This window comes from Lepidochelys kempii, chromosome 7 (assembly GCF_965140285.1).
Source record: "Lepidochelys kempii isolate rLepKem1 chromosome 7, rLepKem1.hap1, whole genome shotgun sequence".
Lineage (NCBI taxonomy): Eukaryota > Metazoa > Chordata > Testudines > Cheloniidae > Lepidochelys > Lepidochelys kempii.
In genome coordinates, this window is record NC_136386.1 from 43,714,042 (window position 1) to 43,737,452 (window position 23,411).

Here is a 23,411-nt window from a genome sequence, read left to right on the forward strand (position 1 = left end):
TAATATCACATAATTTTTCTGGAGAAAAACTGAAAACAGGTTCATTTCCATGCCTGCAAAACAGGGGGAAAAAAAAACTTTGAAAACTGTTCGCAAACTCATTTTCCCATTTTTTGATCAGTGCCAATATGGATACTTGTCCAAAGAGAACTGGACAGAGGCCACCAAACTCATTTCACATAGACCACCTTTAGCCTCATTTTCAGAGGTGCAGAGCCCCCAAAACTTGCAATTAAGCGGGTGTTCAGCACCTCTGGAAATTAGGCCATAAATGATCATTACTGACCTGAGTTTTACATCATGTTACCGGTCCTCAGAGCCATCCTCTCCCCTACAGAACATCCCTTTTCTCAGTAGGGCAGAGACAGCGGTTGCTTTTGGTATTGGCTAATTTGTAAAACAGTTCAAGAAACACACGGGTGTCACGTTTAGCTGACTTCTTTTGCTGCTTTTCTTACTGTCTGCATTTGGACACAAGAGGGAGCCCCGGATTACTAAAGGAAAAGGACCTCACCATGGGTTCCATGTTTGTTCCAAGATCTTTAGCAATGTGCCAAACACTTTTCATGTATTTATTTATGCATATAGTACAATTAATGATGATAAGCTTATTTTTGCTGAGCCAGATTCTGCTCTCAGCTGCACTGGAGAAAATCCAGAGTAAATTCATCAGCTTCAATGGATTTGCACCCGTATAACTGAGGACAGGATTTGCACCAACAATTTATGAGTGAATAGAGAGTTGTGAAGTCACTTGTGAGCATCACCAGGGTAACTGAGAATTTACAATACAATAAAACAATAGTGGCACTTAATAGTCTTTTCTTTAACATCTCTCAAGGTGTTTTATGAAGGAGGCTAGATATTAAATATCTCCATTCTGCAGACAGAGAAACTGAGCCACTAAGAGGTTAGGTGACTTGCTTAAGGTCACTCAGTGAGTCAGTGACAGAGTTGTAGATGAACCCCAATGGCCCATTGTATTATGTTCCTGATAGCTGTGCAGTGAGAGAGAAATAGCATAAACTTAAGTGACAGCCTTTTCTGCTTACTCACTTTCTGAAGAGGAGAAATGTATATAAATTGCTCATTGGAAGCTCTTCCACTTGTTTGTCTTCTGTAAAAAAAGAAAGCAGAGATAGTTTGGATCAGAACCCAAGCTATTACAGGTATTGGGAGTATTTGGATCCAGGGTTTGGGTTCAGTTTGTTATAAAGAAAGGGGCTAGTTGTCCAAACAGATGTCTATATTTAGTTCCGGACACCCTTCTGTTCTCGCTGACTTCAAAGGGAAATTTGCCAGGGAACTCCAGAGGATCAAACCCATAGCCTGACACGAATATTTGCCAGTATTCACTTAATGTATTAAGCCAACTGACTTCAATGAGAGCTGGATTGGGCCCTTGGAATGCCAGCTGCAGGCCTTGCACAGTGCCCCTTCCCTCCCCTCCTCACAGGGGTGAGGAATTCTTGCTTGGAGTGGGTATCATTGATAGATATATGTTAGATTGCTGATGTGGTGAGCAGCAGCCCCTGAGTGACACATTTAGGGCTGACACCTTGCTATATTAGCAGGCATAGAAGGAGGGGACAGCTGACAGAGACTTGAAGTTTGTCTCTGTAGTGTTTGCCCTCCCTATCCAGCTTCTGACCAGCAATAACTAACCATGGATGATATTTACAAGGCAGCAGTAAGTAATATATTTAAGTTACCTTGGTGAGGGTGCCTTTGTTGTATTAGAATGATGTTTCAAAGAGTTTTTGCTGATTTCCTAAAGCCACAATAAGGCACAGCAATGATTGTCTTTACACTGCGAGTACTTAATGTAACAATGAAATGCACTTAGGAATGTTAGCTGTAGTGAGGCACCTTCTAGTTCAGAACATAGAATTTTTCATGCCATGGCAATTCTAAATATGTAACGTTCTTCTTGTAAGCAGATAATTCTAAAAATAAGCTGCTAAATTATTTGTAATAAGTCTTTCCCTGGTTCTGTGTTGTGAAATAGAGAGATGGCATATAAGTGTAATTTTAAATATATTCTGAAAAATCTACCAAAGTATCAGGTATGGTTACTGCTTGATCCAGGACCTGACAGGTCAACTGTTTCAATGAGGAACTGAAGAAGCATTGTTATTTTTGTGTATTAAAATGCTGCCATTTCCAATTTCCATGGCTGAATGTTTTTCTGCAAGATATATTTTGAAAACCCCTTTTGATAAAGGCTTAGGAAATAAGTGATCTGATTTGCAGTGTCTCTTTCCTTGTTCTTGATATCTATACTGCAAAAAATTATAATGTAAAATGTGCTTTCTAAAGAGGACAAAAGAAAGCAGTTTTGCCTTCAACCATTGCATATCAAGCTTACTGTATGAACCCAAACTGTTCTGTCTTCCCCCCAATAAAGATGCAGCATTATTTTGTACCTTAAATAGCTGATGATATGGAGGCAGAACAACATGAGAGTGATATCTTTCTGGAATCTGTATTGCATAAATCCCTGTACCTTAAATTCTGTGTTACCATGTTCTGTACATGACTCTTGTTGTTAGTTACAGGGTTATATATGGTGTTGCAGATAGCTAACAATTGGTTTGGTTGATCTTCACATTTCTATCAAGAGCATAAAGATAAATCAAATGTGGATATTTTCTTTCAAAAGTTCAAGATGTCCTAAAGGAACAGGATCGTGGTTGACACATGGCAACAAAACAAGTTGTCCTTCATATTAGACTAAACTATGACCTGCACTGAACTGGGACTCCATTCTACAGACCCTAGTCCTCTTGGGTTCAGTGAGCCAAAAGTCCAGGTCTTCAAAAAGAATGAAATAAAAAAGTGACCTATAGAAGTAAACAAAATTCATGTCTCTGCAATTGGCTCTTTAATTAGACTCATGCGCCATAATGTTTAGAGGCATCACACATATGGTTATGAAGAAACGCTGAAACATTTTGGAAGCCAGCAATGCTAACAATTAGCCAAATGGATCTGTCAGTCAGGTGGATGGAATGCATTCTCTAGCACAAGGAAAGAATTAGAGTCAAGAGACTGATAGAGGAAGGTTTCCCATGCACAACTTTCAGCCTCTTTCATACCTCTCAACCTGCTAAACCCCATACAGGTCAAAGACCCAGAAAACCAAATTAATCCCTAATCTAACTCCATGGATTTCAATGGAGTTTGAGTTTAGTTCAAAAAAGGGCCACAAATACAAGAAATTCCATACCCATAACCAACAAACTTCTTACTCCAAGCATAGCGTCGTTCTAAAGCCAAGAAAGAGAGAGGAGAAGAAGACTCCGTGAAGTCCAGTAGAGACTTTGCTATGCCAATGTTTTTTAGCTTGGGGCACATTCAGATACTATGTTGATGAGAACCAGTAAAAAACTGTAATGTAGCTAGATGAAGTGGGATTCCTGTCTTGAGCAGGTTAATATAGCTGCATTTGTACTGTAATTAATTTACAAAGGCAAAATAATATTGGGTTGGGGCACAAACGTGGTTCTAAAATGCAGTACAACTGAGTGAAAAGGATATTTCCTTGGACCATTCCATAAAGAAAGATCCTAAATATATGTACTGTAACAAAATATTAAACTGGAAGAAATCTAGAGAGTAACTAAAGCAAGGCAAAGTTGATTGGCTCTCACCAGCACAATTTCAGATGGAAACAGTGAATGAAGAACAAAGCCAAAAAAGGAATAACCAAGACAGCACCTTATGGCATTGTTTATGTATCCTGACAGCATCCTCAGCATTTACACACTGAGGCAGTAATGAAAGAAGTCAACCCCCAAAACAAGAAGATACAGAGACTAAAAGAAAAAGGTCAGGAATAGATCATGGGGTCTTGGGGAGATCATAAACCACTTGAATTTCATCTCATGGTTTATTATCTTGTTACCAGAGTCTTGCAATGAATTGATCTTCCTAGCATTATTGTTACCCATCATTTAATTTATGTATAGTACATTCCTATATCTATAAATCTATGCACACAAAGGGCACTAGTTAAAGAGGCTTAGCTTGATTCAAAGGAATTGACCATTTGTGGTTTGTTGCAAGTTGATGGCACATTTAATAAAGCATTGAATTAGTTCCCACCAATTTCTCTAAATGCACCAACAGCGTCCAGTGGATTTTCATCTTGCCTATTCATGTCTAGATAAGGTTATACAAATGCCGAGCTATTTTGGTAATGCTTTCAGACTCCACTGAACCGTGCTAAGAACAGTGCCAAGGACAAGTGTCCAGATAAAAGGGTCCAAGGATAAATACCAGTGCCATTCACATCCTGGGAATAATCAGAAGGTTTATCTTTATCTCCAGCACCTCAATCATTGGGGCTTATAAATAGCTAACATGCCTAAAGAGTTGAGTTACATGGAAGGCACAAAAGTGGCAATAGGCATTTATTTACTAGGCATAGCTCATACCTTCAGAGTCCCCAGCTATCCTATTTTACAGCCAAAACAATGAAAGAGCAGCCTGCAGCTGCTTGCCTTCCATCATGGGTGGCTGGACAAAAAGGTTCAGATTTCGTGATGCAATGCTGAAGAAGAATCCTGCTGCTATTGTTATCTGCATCTGATATGGATGGATCAGCTTCCCTGGTCTGTCCTCTGCATGTGTGTTTTGTTTGACAGGGTGCTGCAGCTCCAGATTAAGGGGCATTGATAAAGCGGTGTCAGGGCCCAAGACTGGAATAAAGATCATGATACAGCTCTGGAACAGAGTGTACTGGCAACACTGGGGATATAGCACTAAGAAGTTGGGGAAGCAATCGGTAATGACTGTGGTTCATTGGCCTTATGTTATAGGCTGGTAAAGTGGTTGCAGATTTGGGTCCTATTTACACAAACTGATTTCAGAAAGGGGGTAGGGAAATGGCGTGAGAGCAGGACCAAAGGCAGAACCCTGTGAGCATCACAATAGAGCTGCCTAGTGACAGGGGAGCGTGGGTGGCGACAAGCCGTAGCAGTTGGATAGCTGCTGGAGGAAAGGAACCAGGAAGGTGCTGAAAGTGCCACCGAATTCAGCAGGCTGGTTGAATAGGACGTTATGGTCTGTGGTATTAAATGAAGCATTAACATCAGGAAGGAATTAACTGAGAGGGGGCAGTAGGTTCAGATAAGAGGAGAGGTGCTAACATTGTCCAACCAGTGGTTCTCAATCTTTCCAGACTACTGCACCCCTTTCAAGACTTTGATTTGCCTTGCGTACCCCAAGTTTCACCTCACTTAAAAACTGTTTGCTTACAAAATCAGACATAAAAATACCAAAGTGTTACAGCACGGTACTACTGAAAAATTGCTGACTCTCTCATTTTTACCATATAATTATAAAATAAATTGAATGGACTATAAATAGTGTACTTACATTTCAGTGCAATATTTGAACCTATTTTTCACTTATGATCTTTTTGTGAAGCTGAAGCCCTGCCACCAGGGGCTGAAGCATGTAACTTAGCTTCATGGGGCCCTGGACAATTGCCCTACTTGCCACCCTCTAATGCCAGCCCTGCACTTGTGATGCCCCACACCCATCCCGTGACCCCCCCCCCCCCGAGGGCTGCAACCCCAAGGTTGAGAGACACTGATCTATATGAACTGAACACCCCCTGGAAGACCTCTGAGTACCTCCAGGGGTACACATACTGCTGGTTGAGAACCACTGGTCCAGACCACTAGCACGTAACTCAACTACACAATCCTATTTGCTGTTCATGATAAGTTCATGGAGGATAGGTCCATCAATGGCTACTAGCCAGGATGGACAGTGATGGTGTCCCTAGCCTCTGTTTCCCAGAAGCTGGGAATGGGCAACAGAGAATGGATCCTGTTCGGTTCATTCCCTCTGGGGCACCTGGCATTGGCTACTGTCGGAAGACAGGATACTGGGCTAGATCGACCTTTGGTCTGACCCAGTATGGCTGCTCTTATGTTCTGTTCCTGTAGATGTATCTTATTAATTCAAGTTTACACTAAGCCCCCCTATTTGTTTGCTCTTGATAATCAGGGAAGGAGATAGAAATTATCTTACAGTCTAGTATTAATTCAGTACTTGACTAGAGGAACTCATTTACATATGATGCATAGCAGACATGCAGGGAAAAGCCACTACCCCTATATAAGGGAGAGTAGGGTGCTCCTCCAACCTGCAAAGGCCATGGGTATGTTGAGTTTGGGGATTAGACCTAGGGCATGACAGGCCAGGTCCACTCGTTCTGGGATTACCCATAGACTTCAATAGACTGTGGAAGGGCTGTGGAGCTGCCTCCACTCTGTGCATTGCTCCAGGTGTCCATTCCCACCAGAGCACAAAGCCTACTTAATCAAGGACTTGGCAGGGTGAATTTTACACTAAGATTTTTCACATTAAACTGTAGTAATGCAATTTCATTTTGTTACCCTTATTTAATTCCTCTTCAGACTCTGTATTACCTCCACTTTTCAGCACACTTTTAGAGCACCAATGATGTAAGACTATAACAGAAACTGGAAGAACAGAAGTCCCTATGATCTATGTTCGGTCTCTGGGTTGATGGCATTAGTTGTGATTTTCTCACTTAATAGAGTGGACCACATGAAGGCTGCCATCTTCCACTCTTGAAGAAGGTAGCCACCAAGACGAAGACCAGGGTCAACCTGGTCCAGAAACTGGCAAGCACAAGCTGGGGGGCATCAGCATCTTTGTCTACCCGAGTACTTTTGCACTGGTATGGACCAGAAGTAGCCACACTTGACTTGTTGATGTCCAACTGAACACTGCAATGTGGTGCATTGCTGGAACCATCAAGTTGATCCCAACACCATGGCTGCCCGTGCTGTTGCACTTTGCTTGCCCATCCATTTGCTGCAATGCTGCAACCCTCCAAGAAGTCTAATGAATCGAGGAAAAGTAGTCTTCCCATCCACCAGGACTTCAAAGATATCCCTTACCACTGCTTGAAGTCACACAAGCCCTTTTGGATGATGCGCTTACTCTCCGACAATGTGACTTCAATCCTGATGAAGCTTGGAAAGCTGAATGGAGTTCACAAGAAGTTACAAACAAACATCTTGTGAAAGACCAAACACAGAAGATCTGAGGCTTCAGTCTTCTGCAAAGCTTATGGGTAACCTTAAGCCGCACCCGCACAAACCATGGCAGCTGCAGATACCTGATGCACAAATGGAAAATTAAAAACGCTCCAGTGTGTGACCCAGAACAGACCATGGAATATAACGACTCAGTGTCCGATTCCCAAATATGAAGGAGGCATCACAGCGACGCTCTCCACTATTCCTGATGCAATTATCTGGCTTAAGCTAACTGTAAAATTATAGTTGTTCTACATCTACATCAGCCATAGGAAGAACCACCACACAGTAGCTCTTCAGGTGTGACAAATGCTCCTCCCATTCAGTCCCCCAACATTGCATAATTAAATGCTGCCCTGACTGTCTAAAAGCTAATCATGCAACATGCCTGAGACTCGTACTCTGGTTAAAAATAATGTTAACTCCAGAAGAGTGAAAAATATTTTTAAAAGATGAACAGAATAATGCGATATACCAAAAAAAAAAAAAGGGGGGGGGAACTGTGCCAAAACAATCTAGGTAAACGACCCTCTTACTCCACAAGAAGGGCTGTTGTGAAGGTTAAGGGTTGTAAAGCATTTTGAACAAATAGTGTGCAGTATAAGTGGTATTATCAATTAATGATAATGATTAAGTGTAATAAAAATGAATTTCTCTTTCTATTTTCATCTCAGGTTGAGCAGCTGACAGAAGAACAGAAAAATGGTATGTGTATCTTTACTCTGATACCATTGTAGACAGAAGATACTCCCTGTAATGGATAGTCAATCCGCTATCAACCCATGGTGTTAGCCTGTGGCTTGAACAGGCCAGCTCAGGGTCAACAATTGCTGCCACAAGTGAAAAACCATACCTCCAGCTGCCAAAGTACAATGCAAAGCAAATGGCTTCTCATCCCCAAGTTTAGGAAAAGGGCTAAGAGGCCGGCAGTGGCATTGCTACAATAATGTTTCATGGTATTTCTGGTCCTAATGCTCTTTGGGGCAAGCACAAGATCTTTTTGTGTGTCCAGCCAACATCTAGCACAGTGGTTCTCAAACTTTTTAGGCTGCGTACCCCTTTCCAAATAATGTAGTCTACTGCATACCCCCATCTGACATAGGGTCATAATATTCCTATGATTCATTTCCCAAGTCTTGCTAAATAAAGTGCATTGTCTGCTATTACAGGCTTTTCCTTGGGTATCCCCTGATGAGAGCTCGCCTACCCTAGTTTGAAAACCAATGGAGTTCTGCGCTAAACAGGGGCCTCTGGGCAGTTATGTGCCAAAAGTCGTGGATAATAATAAGGAAAGGGAGTACCAGCAATCTTGTTACAAAGCCTGTTCTCGTGAGAGTTCCAGCCCAATTTTGTAGAGCTTAGATGTTTGAAAAGTTCAGTGGTGGGGAAGTTGGAACCAGGGGCTGTTCTAGCTATAGGTAAACTAGGCAGCTGCCTTGAGGGGCAGATTTCTGGGGGCGGCATAGAGATTTCTGGGAGAAGTGATTTTTTTTAAATGCTCATGCTTGTCTACACGGTGCTGCAGGTGATTTACAGGGGTGTGAACTGCAAACAGGGCTGTCCCTACCCATACAGAAAGTACACAGCTGCGTAGGGCACCAGGAAATTTGGGGCACCACATTTCCTGGTGCCCTGTGCAGCTGCGTGCTGCTCCACCCCAGCCCCGCCTCTTCCCACCCCTGCTCCACCCCAGCCCCAAAGCCCCTGCCCCGCCCCCACTCCCCTGAGGACTGCCGCAGGACCAGGCCTGCACTCACTGGCAGCGGGAAGTGCAGCAACCTGCCCCCAGCCATGCCGCCAGTGAGTGCTGGGGGGCGGTTCCCACCTGCCCCCCAAGCCAGCCCCACCCCCCGCAGAGGCTTGGGGTCCCACTCCCCCGTGGGGGAGCTGTGTAGGGCCTCAGAATAGCTAGGGACAGCCCTGACTGCAAAGCTCTCAAACGTATAGAGCTCTAATGGCTCCATCTAGACCCTGCTGGAATGAAGAGGTAGCGAGTTTGTGCTGATGTAGTCCTGTGTGAACAGGACTATGTTAACATGGACTAGGTTCCCTTTAGTTCATGCCAGAAGGTCTATACAGGGCAGTTACAGTGCAACACATTAGAGGGCTCTATACTTCACACCCCCATAGACCCCTCTGTGGAAGGAAGGGGGGGGGCAGCACACTGAAGCTTTGCCTAAGGCAGCAGATTGTCTTGAGCAGCCTCTCGTTAGAACTTCTGGGTACTTATCCAAACATTGAGCCATTAAGCTCTGTCTACTCTAGACTCTCCAACTGTACTTTACGATGGCTGACAAAGAATCCCTCAGGTTCTTCCACTGGGGTTGATCACACTGTGTTAAATTGGGTGTTGAGTGGAGCTTACCCCAGCAGGATGACTGATTTCACACCAATGCACGGGAGGTGGAGGAAATTAAGTTTGACTTCCATTGACACAGCTAAAAAGTCTTCCGCAGACACACCTTTGAAGTTTGTCCATTCTTGGATCACCACAGCAATGAAACTCCCACTGATTTCCTGCGTGCTAACTCGTATCAAAAGGGCAAACCCCTCCATTTCTCCTTTTCCTCTCTAGAATTCAAGGCTGCCTTTGACATCTTCGTCCTGGGTGCTGAGGACGGATGCATCAGCACAAAGGAACTGGGGAAGGTGATGAGAATGCTGGGGCAGAATCCAACCCCTGAGGAGCTGCAGGAGATGATAGATGAGGTGGATGAAGATGGTGAGCTATTCTCTTAAATCCTCTAGGTGTCTCAGTGCACCGCAAAGCATTTACAGAAGGCCAGAATCACAGTGGTCATTGGCTGGACCTTAAATACTCCGCAGTTAGTGGTCAGTTAGGCTTTCCAGGCACAAGAATCACATGAAAGAAAACAGAGTGCACTCTCCTTCCACCAGAGAAAGTAGATTAGTATCCCAAGCACCAGGAATGTTGAGACACCCTGGAAACAGAGAACCACACTCTGGTAGTATTTACCTGTTCTTTTGTACTTCTGGAGTCAGCCAAACTGAGTAACCACACTGGTTAATGCAGGGGGATCACTTCTGGTAATACTGTAGATACGGACATTCTGTGGAGCGGATCGTAAAGATACAATGCCATTTTGTGTAAGACTTTGAATTGTCCACAAGGCCATTGGCCACAATTCCATCTCTGCAATGGCATCACAGCATGCTGTGCACCAGTTGGATGCCACTACCCACTGCATAAATTGGTGCACTGCAGAGCTATTGTGGGCACTTATGGCCCAGTCCTGCAAGTTGAACTATGCAGGTGGACCGCTCCACCCTTTTGGAACTCTAATAGGACTCAATGGGAGCAGAGCTCTGCCTGTGCGGAATAAGTTGCAAGACTGGGGCCGTAGGTTATAAAATGCTAAAGCTGAGGTTTTCAAACACCCAGACACCCACTGAATTTCAATGAATGCTTAAGTGTCTTAGATGCCTTTGAATATTCCAGTGTAACAAATGGAAGGCACTAAAAATATTACTACTATAACGGATGCAAAGAGATTTCTCAAACCTTTTTTAAGAGACACAAGTGCTCAGATACTATAGCGATGAGGGCAGTATAAGGATGCATACAGAAGAGGACACGTCAAAGATTATAGGTTGAAAATTTCATTCACCATTTTTTTCTTCTGTGTTTGCAAATTCTATGGAATTGTAGATGTGCAGGTTTTTAATACAAAAACAAATTCTTCAGTGTGTGGATATGTAGACGCACAATAATATACCCACAAACAACTTCACAATAACAAACCAGCATGTGCAGATTGGCGGAAAACAATCTAGGAAAGAAACTGATATAGATTTCAGTTCCAAAATTCCAAAAGCTCGTTAAACACAAAAGCAAGAAAATTTATGCTAAGAATTAAGGAAAATATCTTGCCAGTGTCATTTAAACAACAAATGATAACATACCATCAGCATTAAAAATACAGTGCTTGATTCTCCACTGTCTTGCACCTTCCATAGTAATTTACATCTGTGCAACAAGGGTGTCAAATGCTACCAGATCAGAATTTTCCACACATTTACACCAGTGGTTGTGTTTTATATTCAATTTGCACTTGTTTAAATGACTACATAAGGTGCAAGTCAATGGTGAATCCATTCCATAATCTGTTACCCACTCCTTAGTGCTGCTAACATGAAGTCTGTGGCTGGATTACTAAATAAAAGTTTAATCTCTGTTTTATGTATATGCCTGTTTGTCAAAACAAACAAACACGGAAAATTGCCTTCTAGATTGTAGTGTAATCTAAACCTCGTTTATTTCACCTTCAGGCAGCGGCACTGTAGACTTTGATGAGTTCTTAGTTATGATGGTCCGATGTATGAAAGATGACAGCAAAGGAAAATCAGAAGAGGAACTCTCAGATCTCTTCAGAATGTTTGATAAGTAAGAGACTGGAATGTAATACACTAAAACAAACGACACTGCTAGATATTATGGCGCTGCCGAATATGTCCCCATAGTTACAGTAGAGTTGAGTTTTCTGCTGAAAGCAGCAACCAACCACTTTGTGATATCTGAAGAACACAAAACGACGGCACTTATTCTTTGAGCATAGAATTCATTTTCTGAGAAATTTCAAGTAAAGCCATTCATCAGTTTATAAATTAAAATTAATTTTAAAACGGGTCCTTTTAGAAAGTTAGCTCTGCGTCAGACCCTTTTTGTGCCAAGTGATATTAACTCTTAACTTTCACATAGTTAAGACTCATTGAAATCTTGTGCACGGGCTCTTTTTGAAGAAATTAGGTTGTAATTAAGTTCTGACAATTCCTGTATCTAATTGTTAGGATGATAGATTATAGGCTGAGCCAGCTCAGACATTGGCAATTTTTGTGTAAATAGGCAGAGACGTGAATCTTGAGTCGATCTGGTGCCACAAGTAGTTCTGAAAAAGAAATATATAGTATTAAGGGCTGTCTTTTGATTTTACTTTTCATAAGTTAACGTTTCCCCTTCAGCAGAAGTTGGTATGGAAAAATGTCTCCTCCAGGGAAACTCAAAGAATTTCCCTCTTTCAAAATGGATCCAAGCACATGCTTCAGCAGTTTGCTGAATCAGGTCGTCATCACTTACAAAAGACTTTTACTTCTCCATGTACTATTTGTCCATGAAGACCATCCCTTAATTCATTAGCAGAAGCAAATAGTTACTACTCTCTGCTTTCTTTGTCTCAGGAGGCACACAAATCCTGTAGGGTTACTCCAATAGAGACCTGCAGAAAGGGGAGAGTTGTGTCCAGTCATTTATTTATCCTACCAATTCATGACAGGAAACCCAAGAGAATGAGTCACTAAAGGGCAGTTCATTGATAAAAACCAGATTGGAGACCAAGTGGAAGCGATGTAACATGGGGTGCGGTTGTCCATCCGTTTATAGTATTTTTGGTTTTTATCTTTGAGCCATTCTGTCATTGCACAGAAATGCTGATGGATACATTGACCTTGATGAACTAAAGTGCATGCTGCTGGCTACTGGAGAGAACATCACCGAAGATGACATAGAGGAACTGATGAAGGATGGAGACAAAAACAATGATGGCAAGATTGACTATGATGGTAGGTGTTTAAATTTGGTTAAACGTAAAAATGGGACCTCTATTGTCCTGAGGAACTCAGAACCTTAACAAGAGATGTAAGTAGTATATATTAGAGATGGGCCCAAGACTCACAATTCAGATCCAGGTTTTAATTCCCACACGGTTTGAGAGTGTGTGGGTATGGGATTAGTGTTTGGTCTTTCATAGAGTATGAGCCAGCTTCAAAATTAGGCTGCACACCTAGGTACAGAGTTACACCCTCTGCCCCCAATCTTGAAGGATGTTCAGACGCAGGTATTGGTTTCCACCCATTACAGAGGCAATGAATCTGTGCAAAACCAAGATCTGGATCCAATCCTTCCTCTCCAAATTCCAGAAGGTTTGGTTCAGGCTCTGAAACATGACAGTTGGTAGTCCCACCCTTTCAAAATAGCTTCTAAATGTGCATGTGCAATATTTGGGGAGAACAAACACCTGAATTTGCTTGCACGAGTCCTACTTTGTTTGGTGAGAGGTATTCAAAGTGTCCTCTTAGCTCACATAGATATGGTTTATTATGCATACAAAGTTGCAGGTACAAATTTGAAGAGTTGGCTGGGGTTTTCCCTAGACCATACAAAGAATGATATTGATAAAGATTCTGCTTTATAACTGCCTATGCCACTTCTGTACTATTATTATTGCCAGAACTACCTAAGGAAGGCATGATGGGTGTATAGACCCCACACAGCAGCAAGACACAGAATGAATAGAGTAATAACTGCTCTTGCTGTGGGCTCAATGGCTTGTGAGCAAACAGCTGGGATAAAAAACAGCAACCAAACAGAGCAGGGTGACTGCTGGAGAGGCTGTGAGCCATCATAGGGAAGCTCCACAGCATCAGATGAGGCAAAGCTGCCCGGAGATATCAACTTCCAGGCAGAAGGGTGCCATACGGAAGAGGCCTGCAAAGGCTGTAGGTAGAAAGCAGCCCAGAAACTAAACAAATGCCCGTGACTGCCTCATACAGATTTCCTGGGCTGGGACCCAGAGGAGAGGGTGAGTTTGGAGGGAAGGGGCAGGAACGGCTGAAGCCTCAGATTTGGACTGGCAGCCCTAACATAAGACTGTTGGACTTTATTTCTGTTTTTGCTTCCTTTGTTCCTTCTCTGGTGAAAAAGGGAGAGAGGGATACTGGGCCCAAGGCCTAGTGGTGGGAGGCCCCTTACCACCCCAGAAGGGGAGAGATTCCAATGACCCAGACAAAGGGTCTGGAGCTGTAAAGAGAGGCCAAGTGCTATAGGCCACATTTCAGAATACCAAAAAGGAAACTGAGGCAACTCTGCCATTATCAAACTCTTGGCCATGGGGGTGTATTAAAGGGCTAGAGGCCTGACAACAGGAGGTTAGTGGCCAAATTCTCTTCTCCGTTACACACAAGCGACACAACTGACTTCATAGTGGGGGGGTCTTGGATGGTACCTTCTTCAGAGAACTATAATTACATAGACCCTGATCCTGAAACTGACTCCATGCAAGTGGACTCCTGTGCCCCACAGAACCCCAGAGACTCAAAGGGGCTCTATACAGGCACCTGGACTCACCTGAATGCACCAAGCTGCAGGATCAGAGCTTTCATCATACCTACAGAGGCACCAGTCTCCAGCACAATCCATGCTCTGGAGTCATCGTCACTGTCAGAAACTGAAAATAAAACTGTTACACACACGAGAGCTTGTCAAAAACATTTTGTAAGAATTTTAAAATATCACCACTCAATGAAGCTGGTTTTTAAAAAAATAAAATAAAAGGGTTGGGTTTTAACTTTTGTCAAATTTCTAAAATTCTCTACCAGCTCCAGTGAATACGATTCTTTTTTAAAAAATGGGAGCTGCAGTTTCAAATTGTATGCACAGGGCATTTTTAGAAAGTTGTTGCTCTGAATGTTAGAGATCTTGAGCTAGATCGTCATCTGATGTCAAGTGGCATCTATCTATTGATTTCAGTGAGGCTATGCTGATTTATAAGTGAAATTTGACCACCTGTCTATTAAGCCCAGACTCCAGCTAGTAAGCCTCCTCAAGTCTTTCTGTACTGCCGGTCTTTCACTGTGCTGAATCACGTTAGTGGCACTTCCAGGACGAGTAACAAACCCCTCCATGACTGGAGCAAAGCTAGCTATGTTGTTAGGCATTTGGAATTGTAAAGGGGAGAAAAAGGGTGAGAGAAGAAGGGTGATTCTGGAGATACCCAGAAAGAGTGTGAAGTGCTACACATTGACTCTCCGGTTGTCATCTAAAATATGTGTCTTTCATTTCCCTTCCTTGGCAGAATTCCTGGAGTTCATGAAGGGAGTTGAATAAATCTGAAACAAGACGTGCCGCCTCGACTTTTAAAGCCCTCTGATTCCTCATCTCGTCTATGTGGTTGAGTCCCCTTGGCTGCTAGTATGAAGACTAAGTGCTGAACAGGGTGGCCATCAGGCGAATACACTGTTTGTTATTAAGTGCCTCAGATGGTCATTCCATGGATATTTAAGTAAGAGACCTAATAATTATCAAAGATGTTGATCCTTTGAGCGATTGCAAATGTGAGTGAGCCAAGTCTTGAGTCCCTTGACACACTCTGAAGCAGATAACATAGTGAACATATCATTAAGTCTGTAAAGAATTTTTTCCTATAGTCTAGTAAGAACCTATCAGCTGTAAAAAGCAAAACCAGTGACTGCCAGCAGACTGTGCCAGCAGGGCACAGAACTCACATGTAACCCCTTTTTGAGATGCTCAATCCCTGCATATTTCTTACAGCTAGACATTGAATCAGGCATTTGGAGCAAATTCCTGTTCCTATGAAGTTGTTAGGAATTTGCCATTGGATTTGATGCTACCATGATTTGGCCCCCCCCAGCGCTCGATGGGTTGCATCACATCTCTTAGAACATATTATAGTGAAACAGTTAGCATTTGAACCTTCAGTTGAATGATGATTTGAGACACTTAAACTGTCACTGAACATTCTGACAATCTCTACTCTTCCTCCACATCCAACCATTGATTTTAAGTCCAATGTACGGGCAATGTGTACAGAAATAAGATTCCTTTTTGAAATGCTAATAAAATAATTCATAAGCTAGAGTAGTTATTTCATTCCTGCTTGTTTCACAGAAGCAATTTATAGTTGCAGCTGTAAGACCAGCAAAAGGAATTCCCAGATGAAAGACACTCAGTGAAGTGTCAGGTCTGAATAAAACCACACAGTGTTGGGAGGGAGGGAGAGAGGGGGGCAGGGAAGGGTATCTCAGGATGAAAGAGATATATATCTCACTTCCCTCAGAATAACCTATTCATAATCTCCATTACTGAGCGCAGATATCCCTGAGATTGTGCCACAAATGGCCATGGTACTTTACAAACACTGAGTAAGGCACATCCATGGCCCTAAGAAGCTTTTGATTAGAGCTGGGCAAAAATTTTTCGTCAAATAGTTCATTTGCTGGAAAATGCAGCTTTGTGATGAACAAAACCTATCCACAAATTCAGGTCGAATTCAAAACAGTTTTGGTTGAATAAAAAATGAAAGTCAAAAGTCAAAATGGCTTGTGTAGACATTTTCTAAATGAAACATTGACTTTTCATTTCAAAATGATGTTTTGTGGTTAAATTTAGTTAGAGGTGCTTAATTTTTTCCCTCCAAGGGTAAAAGCCACCCAAAACAATTTTTTGTGGTTCTTTGTTTCGGCACCAAACAAAAATATACACTCATATGTACTTATGATCTAAGAGAGACAGAATATGGCACTACAGTTTATGGAAGGGAGAATGAGGCAAGATTATTGGTGAGCGGAATAAGGTAGGAAGGATCCCTGGAGGAAGCAGGTTTAAGAAGGGATGTGAAGGAGCATTTGAGAGAGCTTGCTGGGCAGGATATGGGAAACTGTTCCAAGCATAAGGGGGAGCATGACAGAAAATGCAAAGTTGAGAGGCCCTGATTCAGCAAAGCACTTAAGCCTAAAGAATGTCTACATTATGGGTGCTAGGGCAGCAGAGCTATAGTGCCGTAATTATGCAGTTGCAACCCCATAGTGTAGACACAGACAACAGCAATGAAAGGGGTTTTTCCATTGCTGTAGGAACTCCACCTTACTGAGTGACAGGAGCTAGGATGATCGAAGCAATTTTCTGTCAACCTAGCTGCATCTCCTTGGTCAGCACAGCTACGGGGTCAGGGTGTAGATTTTTCACGCCCCTGGGAACCATCGCAGTGTCAACAGCTGTTTTAAGTGTAGAACAAGTCTAAATCCGGTTGGCTTTAGTGGGATCTAACCACAAGTTCAGGCACTTAAGTTCTTTGCTGAATTAGGGCCCAAGTGCACAGAAAGGCAGTAAGTGGGGCACAGGGGCAAGTGGAGAGCAGAAAAGAATGAGAGAAGAGGTCTAGACATGGGCAAGATTATGGAGGGGCCTGATGAGGAAGACAAAGAGCTAAGAGACAGGGATTTGAGGGGGCAGTCAGAGCAGCAAGAGAGGAAGGGTCAGAGGACTACTTCTTTAGGAGTATCTCCTCTTCTTTTCCAACCCTTATTTCTCTTTAATAGTGGTCCCAAGGTCCCCCCGCCACCCCGCCCTGAGAAGATGATTATCACATTCCTGTAGCATTAACAGTTCCTCCCACGCATGGCTCAGCCATGCTGTTTATCTCCATTGAATTAACACTCACAGCTCAGCTCTCACATTGCTTTCATGTTGCTGAAATCAAACATTTACCCAAGCAAAGCAAAAACATCCAAAGGCTGAGAGAGCTGCATCGCTCAGGGCCTTAAATATTGACCGAGATATTACTGCTGGAGGAATTCTCCGCTGGGCCTGTCAGAAATTGCCTAGTGGCTTTGATAATAGGGAGAAAGAGCTCCTGGTGCCTTCAGCATGCAGTTTACTCTAGGATGTTTTTATTCTAGCTAAGAACAAAAAAAGTATTTAAATGATTAGTTATGTGAAATTAAAAATGTATGCGAAGCTGAGAGGCCTGTATCCCACCCTATGCATTTCTCTTCTTTTAGATGAGTGTATTGCCACTTATTTAATACAAAATGGGCAGAGTCTTAAAGGTGATCTGCAAAGGAAAATTGGGTTCATGTGCTATTTTGCTTCTTTTGAGGTATGAAGAAGGCCACAGATATTTCTTTTCTGGTTGTTCGAATTTTACATTGGAAATTCAGCCTTGTCTACTCTGTTTTACTTGAAAGGCCCTGTTGGCTGACTGGAGATCCAGGAGAGCACCTGTCCTGTAATGATCCACATACATGCTTTGCTTAACTTACAGCACTGTATGTAAAGCTCAATGCTTAAATTTGTGCCAGGGCTTTCCAGGGTTGAGCCTTGGCACCTCTAGGCTTGGCAATTCATAGTCCTAGCACCTCTGGGCTTGCTACATCAGTTATGAATGTAAAAAAAATTGCTTGAGCCCCGGCACCTCTTTCATTACAAATTAAGCACTGGTTAAGCATGTGAGTAGGCCTTCGCAGGATCTGTGTCTAGGTTTGTAACGTCAGAGAAGCCAAGCAAGTAAAACATGATTAATGGGGGAATGGGGGGGTGAGGAAGTGATTTTTATTCAGACTGTTTACAACTCAAGGTAAGAAAAGGTGGGTGAGGTAATATCTTTTATTGGACCAATTTCTGTCGGTGAGAGCCACAAGCTTTCGAGGTACACAGAGCTTTTCTTCAGGTCTGGGAAAAGTACTGAGACTGTCACAGCTAAATACAAAGTGGAACAGACTGTTTAGCAGAAGGATTTAACACGCGTTCTAGGGGACCATTCGAGTTGAAGTGGCTGGTTCAAGAATGCACTCACACAGAAAAACGATAAAAAGACAAAAACACCAATCACCCATGGGTGAACACTTTTCACAACACGACCACTCTAGATCTGACCTCTCAGTCCTCGTCCTCAAATGAAACCTGCACAACACTTACAAAAGACTAGCCTGGGAACTTAAATTTATAACTTCGCTAGACACTAAAAATCATAGTCTTAGTAGAGATACTTAATAGAGATACTGGATTTATGGTTTATCACAACAACCTGTAACTCCTTTTTTGTCCTATAACTGGAGGGGTATTAACTGGCCTTTTCACCTTGAATGGTCCCTTAGATGTGTTAACTACTTATGCTAAACTATCTGTTCCACCTGGTATTCAGCTGTGACACTCTGAGTACCCTTTCCAGACCTGAAGAAGAGCTCTGTGTAACAGGAAAGCTTGTCTCTTTCACCAACAGAAGTTGGTCCAATAAAAGATATGACCTCACCCACCTTGTCTCTCTAATATCCTGGGACCAACATGGCTACAACACCACTGCAAACAATAAAACTCAAGGTGTGTAACACCTATTCAACTCCTGGGAGTAATTTCTCTTTGTTGAAGATTCAGTACTCAGTCCCCCTTCACTTAAATGGTGAGAAAACTCCCACATATCTGCGTCATCCAAAGAAACCTCCAGAAAACCAGAGATCAGATTTGACATTCCTGATATTTCTAAGATTAAAAAAACAAGCAACCCTCTTCCTCCACAACAGCTGCTTAAAAAATCCCAAACTCTTTCAGGCCTGTTTATGCATATGATAAAACACATATACACACACAAAACCAAACCAAACAAAACCAAAACAGAAACTCATTGTTTTCCTTTGAAGGTCACCTTCAAGAAAGAAGTAGCTTTGCCAGAGCAGTCACCTCCAGTTTTTCTATTAAGAAGGATGCTAGATGCATCAGTCTGTTATTAGCAACTTCCAGTTACAGCAATATAAAATAGGGTGAGATCATTTACATTTTTCTACCAAAACATTTTTAGTTGAAAACTGGCCTTTTTTTAAGATCAGAAAGTTTCATTTTTTAAAATTTATTCAGCAAAAAATGGAAAATGGAAAATGGAAAAATAGATCAACCAAACCCAAATTTTTTAAACTACTTTCTCCTTCCTTTCCCCTTTTTCAGTGGCAAACGAAAGGGGAAAAAGAGAGTGGGGAAGAAAACAAGGAATGAAGGGTCAGGGAGGGAAGCCCAAAGTTAAAGAAAATTAAGTTAAAAAAAAAGACCCCTCCCCCATCCCCAAATTTCCAATAAACAAAATTGTTCTGGATTGAAACCTGTGAAACAAAAATGACTTCAATATTTCATGAAAAACTCTCATCTTTTAACCAGCTCTAAAATTATGCCAAAGTTTGTGTCATAAAAATAAAACAGCTTACATAAAAGAAACTGGGACACCATCCAACAGCCATCAAAGCCAAGGTGAGTCTTTGCATTGACTTCTCTGAATGCTGCTTTGGGCCCTCAGTGCTTTCAGTCCAATTCCCAATGAACCAGAATCTGCATCACAAAACCCAGCATCCATCACAAGTGGCAGTAACTCACTACCTTGTTGGCAGAGAAACCAAGGACTGAATGACATGGAGATGGACTCTGACCCTAGCAATGGACCCTGAGGGTCACGGCGCACCAGCAGGGAAGCTCGTGTTTTGTGGATCAATGGAGGAGTTCTCTATTCAGAGATGACCGTCTGGCATGAGCGATATGGGCCTGATTGTCAAAGGTGGTTCCCATTGCAGTCAATGGGAACTGTGCGGAGCTGGCCACACCGAGAACGGGTGCTAACCAAATAAAATTGAAACAGAACAACAAAAATGTGGATTGGCCATGGATACAAGGCCAAGTTTTCAGTCAGGATGCTCATTCCTGCAGAGCAGAAAAATGACAGGCAGTGCACGTTGGAAGAAGGCTGTCAGCTCAGTTTTACCAGCTTTAGGAAGTCACAGAGCACAGACCACTTTGTAGATCGGCTGGGAAGAGCAGGAGGTCAAAGGGCACAGCCACAAGGAAATGGGCATGGGCCACATGGACATATTCAAATACATATGCAGCCATCTGAAGCAAGTGTTGTTCCCTCTGAACGGCCCCCATGCAAACTGTAGCTACTCTTAGAACAGAGCACATGAGGGAGCAAGATGCACAAAAAGGGTTGGACTCAAGCAGAATAGGTGCAAATTTTCATACTGCTTGTGATAGGTATATTTGTGCCCATCAGAAGTGAGGTCACACATTACCCTGCATTAGCCAGAATTTGGCCCACACTGTAGTATTCCTACATTCAAAGCTCTGATATGCTATTTATCAGTATCGCTTCTGATGTATAGTAGAATTATGCTGGATTACAATGAATTTATCTATACAGGCCCCGCTGACAGCAATTCCGGGCCCCAGGGCAGAACAGTCAATGGGCTGCCGCTGCGCATTAGCATGGCATCGCCACATGGGCATGGAGCTGGACCACATGCAGCGGCTGGTGCGCACACGCACAAACTGTGCCCACACGGATGTGGTCCGCCTGACATTTGGGCGGTGCTGCGCTTGCACTGGCTGGTGCCCAGCGAGCTGCTGGCTACGCGGCTGGGTGCACTCTTCAGCCGAGCGGGCATGCGGAAGCCTTGGCCATGCCAGCGCCAGCTACCGCAGCAGCAGCGGCCTCCGGGCCCTTTGCCCCCCCGTCAGTGGACCTGCATCTATATATGTGTATTTGAGACCTGCCTACCATTTATCTCTACCCCTAATAACAACAACAGAGACAGATTTTAAAGCATTAAATATGCAGCTGTGTACCTAGTTTTCATGCACAGTTACCAGAACTGTGTGCACAAATCCGTTCAATTGGTTCACAAATGGCCAGTTAAGGAGATGTGTGCACAATTACCCGATTTATAAGTGCAGCTGCAGTAATTGCAATCACAAATTAAGCATGAACGATGTGAGCATTTGTCTCAGAGTGGTGTATTTGTGTTTTTTAGAATATATGGTCCATAAGCTTTAACTTATAACCACCTCATGCCTGAAAGGCCCTACTTGGGACCTTAGCAAAAATAAACTAAAAATGTAATTTACAATAAATAGTCCAAATGCCCAGTTAAATCCCCAAGTAGGAATAAAATCTAATGAGAACTCCAACACACACACTCAGCATATTCAAACAACATACAAAATAAATAGGATGTTTTAAACAGAGTCTTGAATTTCATTTTGCAGGATGCCACTGATGGACTTTTTAAATGTCAGGGGAGAGAGAATCTCAGAAGAGAGGGTGATTATTAATAATCATAATTCCTAATTAATAACATCGGTAATTCTTAGTAGTTACATAGCACTTTTCATCCAAAGTGCTTTACTAATGAGGATTAACATTTGCATATTAGAGCTAGGAAAACTGAGGCACAGAGCAGTAATGTGATCTGCCCACTCTTTCCTCTACATCACACTGCAAGGTCTGTGGCAGGGACAGAAATTCAGGTCTCCTGACACCCAGCCCATGACACTGTCTGCTGCTGGGCTACACTACCTCAATTAAATACTGATGGCCACATGGTCAAAAACGTGCTCACATGCTTACATACCCACATAATGCACAGACTACATTTCCATGCATTTATGTATGCAAACTCCATATTTGTATGTGCAAAGGGTACCCTCCCCACAACCTTGTGCACCCATGGGATTCTCTCTGGCCCCATCATCACAGACTAAACAAAACTATGCTATGGGTAGTAAGGTAAAATGTTAGCCAGCTAGAGTGCATTCCTTTAGTTGTGAAAGAACCTCCAAAATGTTCAGGGATTCGGTTCAGATGAGTTTCTAAGCACTTGGATGCTTTTCTGAACTACCCAGACCTTTGGATGCTACTCTCCCCTCTGAAATCAAATAGGGTCCCAGCTCCCCATCCCCATTCAACCCCTCCCAGCCACACAGAGCTCCTTTGGGGAGCTTGTTCACATCTGTCAGCCTCTTTGCTGGATCCCAGGCTGCTGCTCTGCACCCATTCCCTGTATTCTGGGGCTCCCATGACCCAGCATTCATTATACACGCTGACAAAGCACGTGCAGAGCAGCGTGCCTTGCTGATTTACATACACAGAATGGACTAGGGATGGGGCTTAATCTGGAATTCCACTCCCTGAACTGTGGGGGAATTCAGATCCAAACCCCAAAACTTGGATCTGTCTGCTAACTAGGCCCAAATTGAAACTCTTCATGCAAACACGGTGGGCTCTCCGACCCACCCCTAACATATGCTTCATTTTCATAGAGTGGCACCTTCTCTTTTGCTATCTTTGGTTGCAGCATCACATGGTTAATTTTACCTTGTGTCTGATTAACTGTACCTTGGACTCTGCTTTCATGTGTTTTCCTTCCTCTGCCATTCCCAGAGCCGATGACCCTGTGGTCCTAAGGTGAGCGGTTTCTGGGGTGCAGGCCGTTCAAAGCCATCCACTTTGAGAACCACATGGTGCTGGCTTGCCTGTTTGTCTGGCTGTAGCATTTTGTTTGCTGCTTCCTGATTCCTTTAAGACTTATTCTTTTGTCCTATGGCAAACTCTTTTTCACCCTCAGAAAGGAGAATCTCCTCAGTCCAAAGGGAAGTGTTTATACCTAAGATATAATACTTTGCACTTACTGGGGAATCTCAGAGCACTTTGAAGGGGGGGAGAAGTGTTATCATCCTCATTTTACAACAGAGTAAACGGAGGCACAGAAAGGTTCTGGTATTCGCCTACAGACACAGAGTGAATAGCAGCTACAAGGTGCTGAGCGCCTCCTTGGAGTTGAGGGTGTTCAGCGCCTTGCAGAATGGAGTCCAGAAGGATCTGAAAAGTGTTCCAAAAGGCTGTCTGCACCGGTTATATTTCTTAACAGGACATTCACAGGCATTTTAAGGGGAGCAACTGAATTTCTCAGATAGCTGCGCAA

General features: G+C 42.9%; 1 protein-coding gene across 1 annotated transcript; it reads left to right on the top strand.

The window, feature by feature from the left end:
• The first annotated feature begins 1,558 nt into the window (after nt 1-1,558).
• Nucleotides 1,559-18,347, top strand: TNNC1 (troponin C1, slow skeletal and cardiac type). Its single transcript, XM_073354867.1, has 6 exons — nt 1,559-1,690; nt 7,760-7,790; nt 9,661-9,807; nt 11,376-11,490; nt 12,526-12,662; nt 14,954-18,347. The coding sequence occupies exons 1-6, from the start codon at nt 1,667-1,669 to the stop codon at nt 14,983-14,985; spliced, it is 486 nt and encodes a 161-aa protein (XP_073210968.1). The 5' UTR covers nt 1,559-1,666; the 3' UTR covers nt 14,986-18,347.
• The last annotated feature ends 5,064 nt before the right edge of the window (nt 18,348-23,411 follow it).